Here is a 16,653-nt window from a genome sequence, read left to right on the forward strand (position 1 = left end):
ATCAACTTCCACACATCAGTTGGATTTTCTGATGTAAAATATAGCCACATTGCAGACATTTTCCGAGTTGGGTCTGAGTACTCTCACATCAATCAGAACCAGAGTTTCCAGTTGAAGCACAGCACTACTTCCTTTGTAGATTTAGGTTACTGCATTAGAGTGGAGAGGAAGAATTGATTTACTGTATGCAATATCAGTCGGAGACGGGACAGTTGAGCTAACTGGGAAGTAGCAAGATCCTGTTTCGCTGCTAATAAAATACGCGGTATCAGATGGGTGAAAAGACACTAGTCCCATATCTTGACATTTGTGATACTGGTATCGCACCAACTCTTGGTCTTGTAAATGCTTTAAAATTCATTCTACACTGTCAGTAGAGTGTTTTCAGCGCAAGTTCAACATGTTGTGTTTTCACAGTCACTAATTCTAGTTGCTCACAAATGTACATTTATACTGTAGATATTTTGCAAGTCTGAGAAGCAGGAGGTTGAAGTCCTGCACAAGAGTATATACTCATGCCTCAGACACTCAAATAATGTGTTGCTTTTGTGGGATCTTCTCCTCCCTCTGCTTCATAATTTATTAATTTGCTCTTTCTCTGCTTGCTGGGGAATGGCCTTGTTGATGAATTTTACATTTTACTCTGCCTTTTCTATCACATCTCATTTTAGCGCAGATGCTTGAGCTCACAGTGACTCATCATATTGTGGATAAAAAAACCTTTTTGCTATTAAATAATATCTTATGTTTTAGATTTTAAAATAGTATATAATGAAGGGGGTTTATGTGGCTAGCTGTGTAGAAGAGCACCCTTGCCCCACTCCTAAAATTTAATCCCATCCAATGTAATCCCGCCTCTTCTGTCACCCCTTCCCACCCCCTTCCACTGTTGTTTCATTCCCTCACTATCCTCCTCTCCCATCCCACTTACTCCACCTTACGCCTGATGGAGCATTAATGCTGTGGGCAGCAGTGGCTTCACATTCAATGTGTGTGCGTTTGGGCGGGCCAGTGCTTCAACGGTTTCTCTTGGTTTTTTTTGGATTTGTGCTCCTTCAAAACAGGATTATTATTTGTGCATTTTCTCCCTTATTGTGCGAGTGGGGTCAGCGGACACAGCTACCCACCCAGACACGCTCCCAGTAATCAGCGCTCCACTTGGATACCTTGGAAATGTGGTGGATGCTTTTGTTTGGATGCCTCCTCTAATCTAACCTCTAACCTGGATTTGGATAATTTAAAAGGGTACACATTCCACGCAGGAGCAAGCTGGATAAGATGGTACCGCTGCAAAAAAGGGTAAAATGGATTATATGGAGGGGGGTGTTGATTTGAGGGAGGAGGGTTTTATTCAGAAGATGTGCTGCTAGGTGGTGTTGATGTGTAGTTACAATGACGTAAAGGTTTCTTAAATTGAGTCTGGAGGGCAAGTTGGCTGTTGGGCATGGAAGGAGGTGTGTTGTTAGGTAGAAACAAGAAAAAACGTGCATAGAAACTCAGAGAAAAAACAAAGAGTTGTGACGAGGCTGAGGAGCCGTCCCAATCATTTCAGTGGATGTCTAATTGTTTGGTTCTATCTTGTCATTCTTCTGTTGAGTGGCTTGCTGATGAGTGATTGCTCATTGGAACCGATTAACAGTGCAGACTGGAAAGTCCCTCTCACTCAGAGCAATCTATTGTTTTACTTGAGTATTTCAATTCAAGAGTTGTATTTGTGAAGGCTGTTCAGTGGATTTTTATCACAGTTCACATGACACGGCGTGCTTTAAAAAACTACAGTGGTATACTGAATAGGTAACCAGGATGCTAACACTGAAGATGCTTCAAAGTGCTGAATGTCTATCTTGGAAACTGTGAGTCTCAAATGTCAACAGCACAACCACTTCCTGCTTCTATAATGTGAACTTGCTCTCCCTGCAGAGGTGTGTGAAGAATTTATTGAGGACCACATACTTTTGTCTTGAGAATCACGTGAACGTTACAGAGTTACACTCGGCTTGTTGCACGAAAGCAAATATTGACTGGATTTAAGAATAATCTAGACATGCTAGAGGACCGAATGGGGGACTGCTGGAGCTACACCAAGGTAGATTTTGTGTAATCTTAAAAATGATAGCAACAGTCATGTAACACCATCGCTCTGAAGTAGCCATATAATCATTATACATGCTCTCGTTGCATGCGTGGGTTTATTAATTGATATTTTGTTTAAACTTGTGATCAGATGAATTAGCTTCAAAGTCCTCGTTGTGAATAATGAGTCCAGCTTGCCGTAGTGCCGTTAGTCTGCTTAACGAAGAACCTCATGTACCCTCTGCTTAAGACATCACTTACAGATGATGTGTTTCAATAGCAGGATATCAAGGGGAAAGTCACTTTTCATAATGGCAGCTCAAAGTGATTTAATCTGGAGAGGAGTGGGTCGTCTTCATCGGAGGCTAGACACACTCCCCCTTTGAAGTATGAATTGTGGCTGTGGGAATAGTCGTTGATCAGACAAGCATCTGACCCAAAAACAAACATTTACAGATACGTCTGCCTGACTGCTTTGGTTGGGCTTTCAATTTTGTCTAACTTTGGGAGTCAGATGGAAAATATTCCTGCAGCAGACAGACTCAGTGGAAGTCAAATGATATTAGAAAGTATTCTCAAATACCAAGATTGTTGGTATATATGTGTACTTTATTCCTTTTTTCTCTTTGTTTTTTGCCATGGTACAAGAGGAAGGAGCAGTGGTCGAATGACTCACACTCAGTGAGTCAATCCATCACTGAGTCACTGGGCGGATCCCCAGCCATGATACTTTGCGATTGGATGAGATAATTGATGACGCACTATAAATGCATGAAATCTCTCTGTGGCGAGTTTTGTAGTTGGGGGGTGGGGTCGCAGATGGTAACTTTCTGACTGGATAGCTATGGTGCTCTGTGACATCATCTGGCACCAGAGCTCAAACATACTCCACACCACTTTGATACAATAAATTATTATTTCTTTGTGATGAATTTGCTTTTATACAGTCATAACTTAAAATGTTGAACATCTTTAACATTTTACAAATAACTTTTTTTTTAAACAATATTATAGGAACATTATTTTAAATGAATACACATTAGAAGTCAAACAGACCTTGTTTGCCAATGTTGTGGGAATGTTCCTCGCTAACTGGGTAAACACTTGTTTCTTCTTAGATAATTATAGCAATCTGCCGTTTTCAATGGGATAAATATCAGTTAAATAAATACAGTAGCAATAATTTGATGCCTGTGTGTCAGTATCATATAGCAGGAGGAATGATCATGATATAATGAAGTCTCAGTATGTCCTCCCACCCCTAGTCATCAATATTCATTTTTTGTTTTTTTTGTTTTTCTCCACAGGATCAGTTTGAAAACCTGGAGAAGCATACACAGTGGGGGATCGAATTTGTTGAGAAGTACACCAAATTTGTCAAGGAGCGATCAGAGATTGAAACCAACTATGCAAAACAAATTAGGTGAGTATTCAAGCTGATTTATGATCCACGTTTTGCATTGAAACGCAGTAATTAGGGTGACTTTCCTTTACGGGTGGATGTGTCTTCACCGAAGCGTCCTTGAAACAAGAGACTTGAGTCCTCACTGGATCATTACTTCGCTAATCATGACCTCTGGCAGTCTTGTGGAAGGGGAAAGTGAGACAAATATTCTCATATGGGAAGTAGTTCATTGATAATCAGGAATTCAATACATTTGCAATGTAGAAATATTGAGCCAAAAAAAGAGAAGAATGAAGAGAATAAAGAATCATCTCCATCTTTTTCTCTTTTTCATTTTTGAAGGGTCTTCCTCTCACTCGCTAGTGCATGACTGTTGTTGTTGCTTGCTTTGGCTTCAGGCAAAAGGAAGTCAGGTTGTTGGGGGATGGGGTGGAGCTTGTGTTTCCATAGTGACTAGTAGGTATCAGCATTATGAACCCCAGGTCTGACCCAGATATTTTTTTCCCCCTCCAACCACAAGTGTTGGCCCCGCCCCCTGTTATTCTCCTCACACACACTCTGTTTTGGTGCAGTCACTGATTCTCAGAGGGAGAGATGAGAGCGTGAGCAGGCCAGTCCTGAGAGGATCCATCTCCTAAGCCACCCAGCATCCCTACACAGTAGGAGACATCCCCAAATCCACACTCAGCCATCTTTAAAGGGGCCTGGCAATATGGCTAATTCTCTAAGTATGGGCCCAACTCCCCCCGTGCCATAGTGATGGGCCAATACCAATCCAGTATGCACATAGCAACCCCCTGTGACAAATCCTAGCAGACCTTACCACTCCTCTTTTTGACAATTAAGTCAGCTTGAGATAATAAGACTAGCAGTCTGTGTTTACACACGTGCATTAGCTGCAGTCCTGTGACCATTATCTTTACACATACTAACACTGAGGCATAACAACAGCTACATTTCAGATTGTCTTGATGTCACCCAGATAATCTCATTCTGAACAGCTTCTGAAATATCAAAAAGAAGAGGAAAATGTCAGAGTGGAGTGTCTGGACTGTGCTGCTTGCTGCTGATACTAAGCTAGCCATTGCTCAACAACCAGATGACTGCACTTTTATCAGTTGCTTGCTTCAGAATACTTGAAATGGTGATGACGGTAGTAGAGATTACATTAGCTCTTTCGGAAGTATCGCATTAGAAAAGGTTGATGGATTCCATAAAACACAATTTTGGAAGACAGTTTGTTTCTGCAATCAAACAAGCGCAAAATGGAAGGTGGAGACTATTTTCCAAATTCTGAAGTTGCACAGTTTATTTTATTCACTCCAAATCACTTGGTGAAAACACAACTAATGTACGTTTTCTTTTTGCCATATGGTTGGCTTAAAATTTGCTTGACAATTAAACTGCTAAAGCTCAACTATTGAAACAGCTAATATTTTGGCCACTGTGATTAACAGTGTCCATACATGGAGGGATTCCTTCTTGACACGTTCTCTTTTGAAAGGTTATTTCTAGATGCAAAGCAGCCAAACGCATGCACTCTACAAGCAGAGATTTCATATTGGTCTTTATATTTCGCTGGTTCTTATATTTGTTCATGTTTACAGCTTCCTGGAAAGTGATTTACCTAACCAGAGTTGAAAGCCAAGAACATACACCCACAGATTTGCACCTGCATCCGAACACGTACGAGAGTACAACTTGTCTGCAGCTGTTTACAGTGTGTTTGGCCATCTTGCCATGGAAGGTTGGCTTTTATAGATCTATAAGCTCCACAGATGGTGGAGATGCTCTCCGTCGCTGTGCTTCTACAGAAGGCCCACTGCCAATCAGTCTAATAAACACACATGCGCATGCAGGCTTAAACAAGGAAAAATGAGGATATTGGGATGTACGGATGCAATAGCATGAGTCATAGGGTTTTCCTGTGTTTTGAGCACACTAGGCGTCTTTGTTTTGGTGCCACTCTGCCATATCTCACCAATTATCCTTTATAATCATTTTAGCTCATGAAATCAGGTTTAATCTAACAGGCACGCTCAAACAAAAAGAATTATGTGACTGTTAGATCTAATGAGCTAATGCAACTGGCCCTTTGATGTAGTCCTCTTTTGTCTCATCAGTGTTGCAGGAAATTTTCTGTCCTGTCATCCCTTTGATTTTTAGTGGTAATTAGCCTTTTCATGCTAGACATTGTGTTTGGTCACGACAGGAAAGGCACAATTGTTGTTAATGACATGGCCAGTTAGTCTTGTCATTGTGTCTGCAATGAAACAAAGCAAATACGATGAGTTTACTGATCACCAGTTACAAAGTTGAGATTAATTATTTATCATTCAGCAACATCAATGGATCTCAGACAACATTATCAAACGGCATCTATACTTTGTAGCATTTGTAGCACCATACTCACCACACATTCACTAATCCACAAATAATCCTCTTTCATTGCGTTGGTGTAAACATGCACAATGCTCCACTCTAGTCATTGCAGGGCAATGCATTAATTCCTCCTCCCCCAAATTCCAGTCTGGCACAATCCAGCACACAGAAGGAATAAAGTCCTATTAACTAATGCGACTGGTGCGAGGTAAATAAATCTGTCTATTCTGTTTTTATTTTATCATCTCTACGTAGATGAAGTTTCTGTAGACATGTACTCACAGTGTCATCTTCGAGGCATACTTGCACATTACCAGTTAACAATGATCGTTTAATCCATCTGATTAAATGCTCCCCTTATTTCAACATGTTAGTTAAATATGTTATTGGGTTAGTGGACTAATACCATCTGACATCTGACTGTGAGTGAGTGAATGGGTGAGTGGGAAGTTGCTCTATAATTAGAGGACAGGGAAAGATCTAGATGGACAGATCTGCCTAGCAACAGTGCTAACGCCACAAGGGAGGAGAGGCGTGGGGGAGGTGGGCATAGTACGCTGGATAGAGGGCAGACGCACATCACATGTAGTGTTTTTTGTAACACATGCATCATTTATATCAGCAGGACTTACTGCATTTTTATAACATGCAAGTATTTCCAATCGATTAGAGAAAACATGTGCAACGATTTCATAGGGCAGCCTGTCCTTGGTGTTATAAGCCATTTGCAGCAATTGATTTTGGCAATAATTGTTTTGATGCTGACATTAAAAGTGTCAGGACAAGATTCTATGAGGATTAAAAGTGTATTGTAAGTGGTATTTTTTGCAGTAACGCTATTAACGACAACATGAAAATACCATCATAAGAGGCTGCAGTTACAGCTAAAATTCACATCAGCATGTAGCATTGATCCAAAAAAGGTAGATGTAATGAATTAAGTATTCATCTAATACTAGACAGTAAGTTTAGAATTATTTTCATGAATCTAAATTAAACTGATGGAAGTTTGCTAACAGAAAATACTTGCAGGATCCATAATGTAACCTCGGGAGAAAAAAAATTGGAAACGTTTTCAAAATACTTCTCTTTACAGCAGCATGGTGTTTGAAACATGCAACGTTCTTATCATGAGAGGATTTAGAGGTCTAGATTGTGGGTGATGTGATATGCAGCCCTACTAGTCTACATTCCTAAGAGGCAGAGGACTGATTTGTAACACGTAAACACACAAAACATGAGTTTTGTTCAGAAGATTGCAGTGTTAAGGCTTGTGCTGTGTGTGTCATGTCGCATGTGTGTTGTTCACAGTTCTCTTTAATTAGACAAAGGATGCTGAAGGCAGTAGCTCTCAGTCTGCACCCAAACCCATCATGCATGTTATTATGTTTTGCTGACAGAGGAGCCATCAAAGACAGCATCAGCACAGTTGGGTGGTGAGTGTCTCACAATGTCATGTTCCAACGAACGTGCCATGATGTGATGTTGGCTGTCAAGCAGCACAACAGTTGCTCGGTTGAGATGAGGACATTTAAAGACACTTTCATATTCATAATCAGGCTTGCTTTTTTTCAGTGTATTCCCTAAAACCAGCCAGCCCTGCTTCATCTACATCTTCCTCCTGCTCTCCTCCTCCTCCTCACACTCTCGTGCCACGAACATGCCTCAACAGTCAAAACAAGGGCACATAAGAAAGACACGCTTGTTTCTGGTGACTGCCTCTGCATGTACGCTCCTGAGGCGATGATTTATGACCCGGAGAGAGTGATGGACGTAGTTTCAGGAGCAGAAAGCACTCTGCAGGATTGAATGGTGGACTGGATGATGCTTTGGCAGGTCCATGAGGGCCCTGTCAGGGATATATAATGAACATGGCACAATAGTCATCTGCAGACTTTGCTCTTTGTTAAGGCACAGACAGAAATGACTGACAAGGCTGAATTCTCTGTCCTCACAGGAATTTATCAAAGAAGTATCAACCGAAGAAGAATTCAAGAGAAGAGGAAGAGAACAAGTAAGTTGAGAGGTCACAAACTATTGGTTGGACAAAAGCACTGCACCGTCTTTCTCTTGATGTCATGTCCAATGTCTCAACAGGTACACATTCTGTCGAGCCTTCCTGATGACACTGAATGAATTAAATGATTATGCGGGCCAACATGAGGTTATTGCGGAGAACTTAAGTTCCCAAATCATCACCGAACTTTCACGCTACCTGCAGGAGCTCAAGTCTGAGAGAAAATCGGTGAGAGATATTTGAAAATTTGCACTTTAACCATGTTTCATGGCTTTTTTTCCTCTGTTTGAATTTGTCTATATTGTCTTTTCATTCCCAGTATGTTACTCCTTTAAATTAAACATTCACATGATCAAATACATTTTTGTAAAGTAAAGCAGACACACCGGCCTACAAGAAACCAAGTGGTCCGTTCTGGGAGCATGCGCCACTCATGAACTGAGGTCATCACCGAGTAAATATAGATGCACCCAAAAGGCTTGCCAGAAGTGTGGAACGTGACTGACTGAGTCCTTTATATGGAACAAAGTCATGCTTTCTCTATCATTAGAGGTGTATTTCTCATTTTTAAACCAAATCACAAAAGATCGGTGCACCACACACTATTCATAAATGTTGAAGTCACTTTCCTCACAGCCATGATGATATGAATTGGACCAGCAGCGCATGAGTCATAGACAACAGTGTGGCCTCCATTAAAGTCATAGTTTCAAGAGAGCCGAGTGAAGTCTACTCAGCTGGAAAATCTACTTTCTGAAAAATCTGTCATGGACTCATGTGCCACGGAAGTCCAGCTGAGGGAACTGGGGTGGAAAACCTGAAAAAAACATAGGGTAGCAAAGGCACTCTGACCTTTTTAGAATATATTCATGAGAACTAGTGATGTAAGTGTTGCTGCCTTTAAATCAGATGGGTTTGGGTCACACTTATTGATCAATTTTGATTGAAGCTCTGTTTAAATTGCACTGAGAGGGAGGGGATTTCCAGCATTTTCCGAAGGGGAATAAATAATCTGCCCCCTCAAGGCCTGTTTTGCTCTTTTGGCTTTGGTTTAGCTTGGCTTGGATTCGCTTGGCAAAGCGACAGTGTCTGTCTAGTGTCCAAATTTGGGGACCTGTGCTACCCCTAGGCTGCAGGATGCCACTCTGACATGCTCTTCCTCTTCATTTCTATGCACTTTATCTAGTCAAACTCACAACTACAGATATTTCTCTGTCCTCTGTCCTCTCCGTCTTTCCAAACAGCTTCTCATGGCTGGAACTCTGGGCTTTCCAAATTCAGGATCTTTATTTTCTGGCTCAATAGCTTTAAAATGTGTCAGTCTGTCTTGACTTTACAAGCTTGCAACAGTGTTTATTCATTTTCCCAGTTTAGGGGTTTTTCTCTCAACTGCATGACCACATAAGTTTTAGAAACTTTAATGAACAAAGGATTGTTTCATCCTCAGGCTCTGAGCAAATAGTTTATCAGTCATATTCCTAAAGAATTTCCTCTCAGGGTAAATGTGTTCCATTAGAGTAGTACTTTGTGACAGTTTTGAGTCAGAGATGTACTTGTGTTCAAAAAACACTCGAATGACGTCATCTGATATATTCAAGTGTCCAAAAGTTTGCTGAGAATATAAGAAAAAAAAACGCTGCTATCATTTTATTTTAATTTGTTTTATTTTACATTTTTGGAATGTTGGACAAAAACGGTTGTCTGTAACACTATTAGAGAAAGTGTTAGTGAAGAAAATCAGGTACCCCCTCCCTGTTTTCTCTGGTTTCTGTCACATGAATATTTCAGCGCCTCTCAGTGTTCCTTCTGCCTTTGCATTCTGATTTGATTCAGACAAAAGTTGTGCAGACAGACCCAGACGATAGGATTAGAGGAGGGTCAAGTCCTGGCGGTATTGGGAGCTTACTGAACAGGTAATATCCAAACTAGAGACCCAGAAAAAGAAAAGATAACAATATCTCATTACTTTTTAATGCGGGTTTGTTTTGTAACTCTCCCCGCCTCCCTTCGCTGTTTCCCTGAGTGAACCTCAGCTTGGGGTGGCATAGAAGGTGAGGCCAAGAATGTTGTCTTAAAGGATTTTAAGGGATCAAAAGTGCTTGGTTTTACAAAAGGGAACCTGATTTTGTATGTCAGGGGACATGTTATGCGAACATATTCCTGAAGATTTAACTATAAATTATAGCGATACTCATTGCTCGTTGCTATCTAGAATGATAGGCCAATGATGAAGCACAGGCAGGGTTAGTAGAGCCTAAGTCTCCCTGGACATTGATTGTGCTGAGGAATCATAATAAGGTGTTCAGTCAGCACACTGCTGTCCTCTCCAGGCTTCTGATCACAGGGCTTAGGTGTCCTCTCTAATGAGGACTGATAAAGACCCTTAAACACTCGGTAAGACCTCCTGAGACTCTCCATTTACTGCAACACTTCATAGCTGTGACCGCGCTATATTTATTGAGTCTACATGTGTCATTGAAAGAAGTCTGTACTTTTAGGTTTCCGCTCGTAGACACCGTACAGCACACAAGGGTATATTTTAGTGTTGGAGGAAGTTCAACCTGTCATGGCCTGCTGCAGGGTGACATGGTCAACCAGCTAGAAAAATTAAAAAAAAGAACGTATCTTACTCAGCTGTCAGGGAAATAATGCATTTACTGAAAAGTCAGCTGAAAATCATAATGCTCTATAAAATATCATCAGTTGACTTTGGCAGTAGATACTGGCTTCATTTATGTCTTAGAGCCAGAAAAAGAGATTCAACCATGGGCAGAGAACAATGTGTCTCTTAAGAGTGGCCTCACGTGCCTCTTCTGTTGAGTGGAAAAACAAATACGAAGACTGGAAGACAGAATTGTTCTTCCCGCACACTTAAGATCGGAGTTAGGGGACAAGGACATTGCTGAACTTACAGGTACAATTGCTGAGTTTTCCATCAAAGGTACAATTAACAGCTGACGTGCGCTTTTTGATGAGCTCAGCAAACAGTTGTACGCTTGAGGTACACGCTAGTACCCCTAGTTTTTAGCATGCATAGTCAGCACATGCATATCTAAACCCAGAAGGACTTCATTATACAGTATATTGCTTCTGCAGTAATACCCAAGCACCTAATGCTCTAAACATGCTGAGAAAAATGAAATTTCATGATGTTCCATCATCTCTATCATATAAATCTTGGCTTTTGTAGCTATTTGTAGGATTTAATGAGTCTATGTCTGTTGACAACTGTGCAGGACTGCAGGTGCACATTCCGATGAACCAAGTCATGTCAACAGATCAGTTTGAGCGTGCTTACAAGTGCACGTGTTGCTCTTTACACACATGCACTGGTTTTCCCAGGGATGCAATGGTATGAAAATTCACATTGTGATTATTAAGACCAAAATTATCACAGTTATCAATTTATTCAAGTACTTTTAATGTACTGAAAAAAAGTTAAATTGATTTTCAGTGTACTTTTTTAACTATCACAAAAATCTAAATGTTGCTTGTGCTACTTTGCTTAGGCTTTTGTAATCTATTGTACCATAATATTTTAAATCATTTTTTATGTCTCTTTATATCTCTTAATTACTTCTTTCAAGAATAGAGGTGACATACGTACGTCACAATTAACAACGTCAGAGCTCGTGCATCTCAGCACAGCTCAGTCTGGTATGAGGACAACACTGGAGAACAGAGAGGCAGACACAGCTTACAGTAGACCGCAGCCTCTGGAATTCACATTGAAGACACCATGATACACACTGTTGTGATAGTCGTAATGTTTATGCGTGTGTATGCAGAGAAACTTGTCTGTCTGAATTCTATTGCTTCAAATCTGTCCAAACAATTCTGCAGAATCAAAAATACTCCCTGCGCATTATTTATCACTCGATGCACCATATGCCCTCTCATTCCTGCGTGCCTTGGTTGGGTCTCAAGGGTTTTGATACCTGGAGGGAGTCGTGTAGTCTGTGTTAGCAGTTGCATAACTGCAAAAGGAATGCAGAATTCCTTTGTCTATGGAAAATGGGTTCAAAACAGAGAGCAAGGCTGCTTGGCATTATTGAGTAAATATTAGATCAGTTCTTGCCAGATTTACTTTGCAATCAAAGCTGTCGCAAAATTGTTTTCTCAATCTATGAGTCTGGTCTGGAACGATCAGCAACAGTCTTCCAACCTTTCGCTGGTTAGAAGAACCTGTACTGGAGTTGATTCCTATGGCCATGAAAGAGGATCTACTGCGGGGTTCCTGCAGTTAGAACAGGCACAGAGGTTCTGGCTGCCCTGCAATGGCCCAGGAGTTCCAAAAATGGAAAACAGCCTTATGTTGTAAAAATGTCTGGGTCACAGAATCAGCGCATTAACTTAAAGGCTAAATGTATTTCTGCAATCTGTGAAATAAAACAGAGAGAAGCCAACACCGATGAAAATGGCCTAAATAGCTGCAGCATCTGTACCTGCTCCCCAGATGGCTGTTAGTCACTATGACGATACTTTCCCTTTTTCTGCAAACGTGAATGAACTCATGTATCTTGATGTTTGATGAAAGCAAACACATGGTGGTCAGTAGATTTTTATGTGATTAGGATGTTTAGAGAAGAGCTCCGGCGTAGTTTATTTATCTTGAAAGTGATGGTCATTTTGTAAATCTGCCCTGAGGGATTTTCAGAAATGTTACAGACAAATATTTGGAATGAATGCTCCACAGTAACAATGATGTCAACCCGTCTTGTGTGGATTTATTTAGTCTCTCTTTATCTTATCATTTAGTGAAACATATCTTCATCGACATTATTGTGGTCACCAAACAGAAATGTGAAGGCCAAGATTATAACAGCTTGTTAAAAATGATTCTCCTCTGTATTGGTTTGATGGGACTAAGTGAGTCACCAGTGTCCCATTTTCTGTTACTGCTCAAATACTTCCTCTAAAACTCTGGAGCACTTCCTTATTTAGCCCAGCTTCCCTAAAAACTTAAGGAAATGAGAAATGTAACTACCTGAGGTCGACCAGGATATGTTCTCACTCTCATGTCTACTCCTGTTCCGATGAACGAAACAGTCCTGATGTCACATCTCTTGCTTTTGAGTTAGTGCACATGAAGAGAATACTGAGGGCTTTCTGAAGCACTGAAATCACAGAGAAGCAACAGCTTTCTGTCCTTTATGAAAGCCGTCCATGAATGGCAGCATCGATATTCAGCTCAGCTACTGACTCGAGCTTCTTCAGTTACCAGGGCTGCCGCATGAATAGTCAGGTCTCTTTGTCATTTTGGATTAGATTAAAGTAAATGCAGACAAATTAAAGAATTGTTTACATTCTGTAAAAGTAATACGAATCAAAACCAAAGAAAAAAATTTGAATTGGTGCTTGAGGGGATCTGGATGAACGGCATGGAGAGCTGTGGAATGATGTGTTCGCCTCTGGGCCAAGTTCTCTGTTCCCCTGCAGCGACAAAGGCTAAGCAAGGCCTTTTACAGAAATACACTGTGTAAGTTCTGTGTGAGCTCAGACCAGCAGCTGCCACCCAGCCTGGTACAATATGCCACACTCAGCTGTGCCAAAATCCAACGGGACCTGTCTGTCTCCCCCAAGATTACCATATCTAGCTTCTCAAGCACCTCCAGGCTTATCTCATGTTCTGTTTACTGTAAGATTAACATATCATTCTTGTGAACAATGGTCCCTACTTCCGTCAAACAACAGTTGTAACTGTCCTGTCCTGGATCTTTTCTATCCCTCCAGTTACGTCTACACTGCACAGAAGAAATGGAGAGGCCAGTAACATAAATCTGACAAACTAACGAAAAAGCCCTCTGAGAGGAGTAACACTGTAATGGCTTTTAAATCAGAAGTTAGCTGTGTTTAATTCCAAATAAGCAACGGAGAGATGCTGTTCAGTAGTCTCATGTGACGTCTTCATAAAAGAAAATTGGTTGTTGATTTCTTTAGATTTCTTTAGTAACCCTCGCTTGTATTTTGGGGGATAATTTATTCATTTTCCTTCAGTCTATCGCAGACACCATAGCGCAGAGGAATGTCATGACCAAGCCTTGTGCCTGACATGTGACTTTGCAGCTACATTAAAAAGCTTTTGTTCTGCTTTACTGGCTGACATTGTTGCTCTCTGTACAGTATGTTCAACACTCTGCAAAGCCTTCATTCATTGTATTTTTAGCTCATCTGTACAATAATGGATGTCTGAATTGTGATACAGCAGAGCTGTAAACTGCCGTGGTGGTGTACCTATATTGAACTTGTGCATATGATCCTGTTGCTCTTCAATCAAATTGACTTGTAGCCATCTACTGGATCTTGCAGCATCCCTGAGAGTTAAGCCTGTGGAAAATAATGTGGCTAGTGTCTATTTACATTTGCCCCACTTTCTCAGTCCACATTAATTTTTGTCTGTCCAAGTGTAATATTAACATTGTCAATGTTTAATAGTGTAGTAGCTTCTGATGTAGCATTCCTACAATGTCAAGGTCAGGTGTGCCTGATGTGAAACCCCTGCTGAATACTTGATAAATATGTCTTTCTTTCTTTCCTAACAGCACTTCCACGATGGGCGGAAGGCGCAGCAGCACATCGAGAGCTCGTGGAAGCAGCTGGAGTCGGTGAGAGACCTGCAGTACCACCACTGCACACTAGTAGCTCAAACTGTAACGGGGCAAAGCCAGTATATCATGAAGAAAATAAAAGCACACTTCATGACTAGTCTGCCGATGCACTAATTACCTAAGTTCTGCAACTTAATCCACACTAGTTTGGGTCTTTACCCTAAAAATGTTTATACTCGCACATATGTTTTAAACAGCTTTGTGCTGGAGAAATTAAAACCCATTTTTAGAAACAGATTTCAACAGAGTTTGATACCTGTTCCAAAAGTAAAGCTATACACTTACTACCACCAATTCTAAGATATGTTTTACATTACAATTGTTAGCATTTAGTCACATGACTGAGGGCATGGTAGGATAGCATTCAAACTAATCGTAACACAGTATCAGATCTACTTTATGAACATGATCTTTTGTAATTCTTTATCTTTCCAAGTGAATAAATTGAAAACTCCATGTAAGCAAAGAACACTGCAGTTTTAAGGGGAGCCTAATTAATATTGACAACCTTTAGAAATGATTTGGAAATTAGATAAGTAGCATAAAAAATGCATTGAGCTTCTTGATACAGTTAATGGAGGTCTCAGTGCATAAATAATTTGTTTCCAAGCTTCAAATATTGATACGTCATTCACAAAAGAAGGAAACATAATACATGAGAGAATCACAAGAGAAGGTTCGCGGCCATGTCGGTCCTCTGAAACTACAAAGCCACATATCACACAGTGTGACGCACAATCACACACAAAGTTACTGATGAATAATCCTTAGCTAAGGTGATAAATGCAGAAATGAGCACTACAGGACTCCCTTAAGTTTGATTACGCTGACACAGAATTGCTTGTTACAGCTGATGATGATGAAAATCCAAAGATTTGATTAGAAATATCCAGATTTGTAAGCCCAGATATGGGCACCCCCCCGTGACATAAAGTGCACAACATTTTTATTTTGTGTGTGATGAACTTCACAAAATTTTCTGGTCTGGCCCTGAGGAACAAAAAGTTAGCGTGTTTCTTCATGGAGAAGAACATGTAAAACTCAGAATAGAAAACCTCTCCAGTGGGCTGGTGTACAGAGCCTTTAGGAACCTCATGTTCTCTCTTTGTCAGAAACTATACACAGGGCGTCATTTATTTTGCTCATAATGGAGACAGGGCAGACTTTATATATATAGAATGAACGTACAGGGCAGCATCTCACATTAAGATGGGAAGCTATACAATATAGATTAAGTTTGTTTTATTGACTGTGTGGTTGCATTATATTGCCATCTGTTCTCTGAATGGTATGCAGTCACTGACACGGTTGTATTAATTTAAACAAATACTGCTTTAGGTACATATTGAAATTGAAACAGAAGTATCCATTAAATATCGGTTACTGTGTTTTGTGTGTGGAACAATTTGACAAGAGCAGATCCAGAAGTGTTTGTGTTTTAGTGAGGCAGCAAAAGAAATCTCACAGGATGGCATTCTTATCTCTGCCTGGCCCCTTTGACGGGGGAGAGAAAGACAGAGATACATAACTGCCTTGTCTTCCTCAACTTCTCTGGGCGATCAATGGTGCCATTGTGAGAGAGGCAGATAGGCATAGTTCAGAGTGCACGCTGGCCCAACAAACACTGATTGTTCGGTTAGAGGGGTCGAAAGAGGGTTGGATGAATGGTTGTTTTTCTGTCCACAAATGACCACTAGGAACATTTGTTTAATCTGTAGGCTGCAGACTGACAGTCCCCATAGCTGTGATAGTGACATAAACTGACCTCTGTCACGCACAGTGCCGGGCCTGAAATGTATATGACGTATAAATACATGTAATGACGTCCATCACGGTGCTATTAAAATGTCAAGTTTCACAAAAACGATAGGATGATGGCTGTTCTGACTCTAAATTGCCTTTTCTCTCTGTTTTTTCAGTGTAAAAGGAAGTTTGAGAGGGAGTGTAAAGAGGCAGACAGAGCACAGCAGTACTTTGAGAAGATGGATGCTGACATCAACGTGACTAAAGCTGACGTGGAGAAGGTATGTGCCATCTCATCCCTTTGCAGCAACCACCAATCACTCAAGCTTGGGCTGTACCCTCCATGCTTAACACATGGCTCTCTGCTGATTGCCTGGCCTTCCCCACCTCCTCACCAAACACCCTCACCCTTCTTTCTCCCCTTC

General features: G+C 40.8%; 1 protein-coding gene across 23 annotated transcripts in view; it reads left to right on the forward strand.

The window, feature by feature from the left end:
• The window catches only part of fnbp1b (formin binding protein 1b), a 59,175-nt gene that overhangs the window by 15,570 nt on the left and 26,952 nt on the right, over positions 1–16,653 (forward strand). For 22 of the 23 annotated variants that reach the window (XM_086188477.1, XM_086188476.1, XM_086188475.1 and 19 more), the window contains exons 2-6: positions 3,381–3,496; positions 7,818–7,874; positions 7,958–8,105; positions 14,420–14,482; positions 16,405–16,509. In XM_086188477.1, the coding sequence (XP_086044603.1) occupies positions 3,381–3,496; positions 7,818–7,874; positions 7,958–8,105; positions 14,420–14,482; positions 16,405–16,509 (489 nt within the window). Of the gene's footprint in view, positions 1–859; positions 1,300–3,380; positions 3,497–7,817; positions 7,875–7,957; positions 8,106–14,419; positions 14,483–16,404; positions 16,510–16,653 lie in introns of those variants that run through there. The other variant, XM_086188478.1, reaches the window with a different exon arrangement.

The sequence above is a fragment of the Aulostomus chinensis genome, chromosome 19, assembly GCF_037954235.1.
Source record: "Aulostomus chinensis isolate RoL2024-O1b breed Wild chromosome 19, RoL_Achi_v1.0, whole genome shotgun sequence".
Lineage (NCBI taxonomy): Eukaryota > Metazoa > Chordata > Actinopteri > Syngnathiformes > Aulostomidae > Aulostomus > Aulostomus chinensis.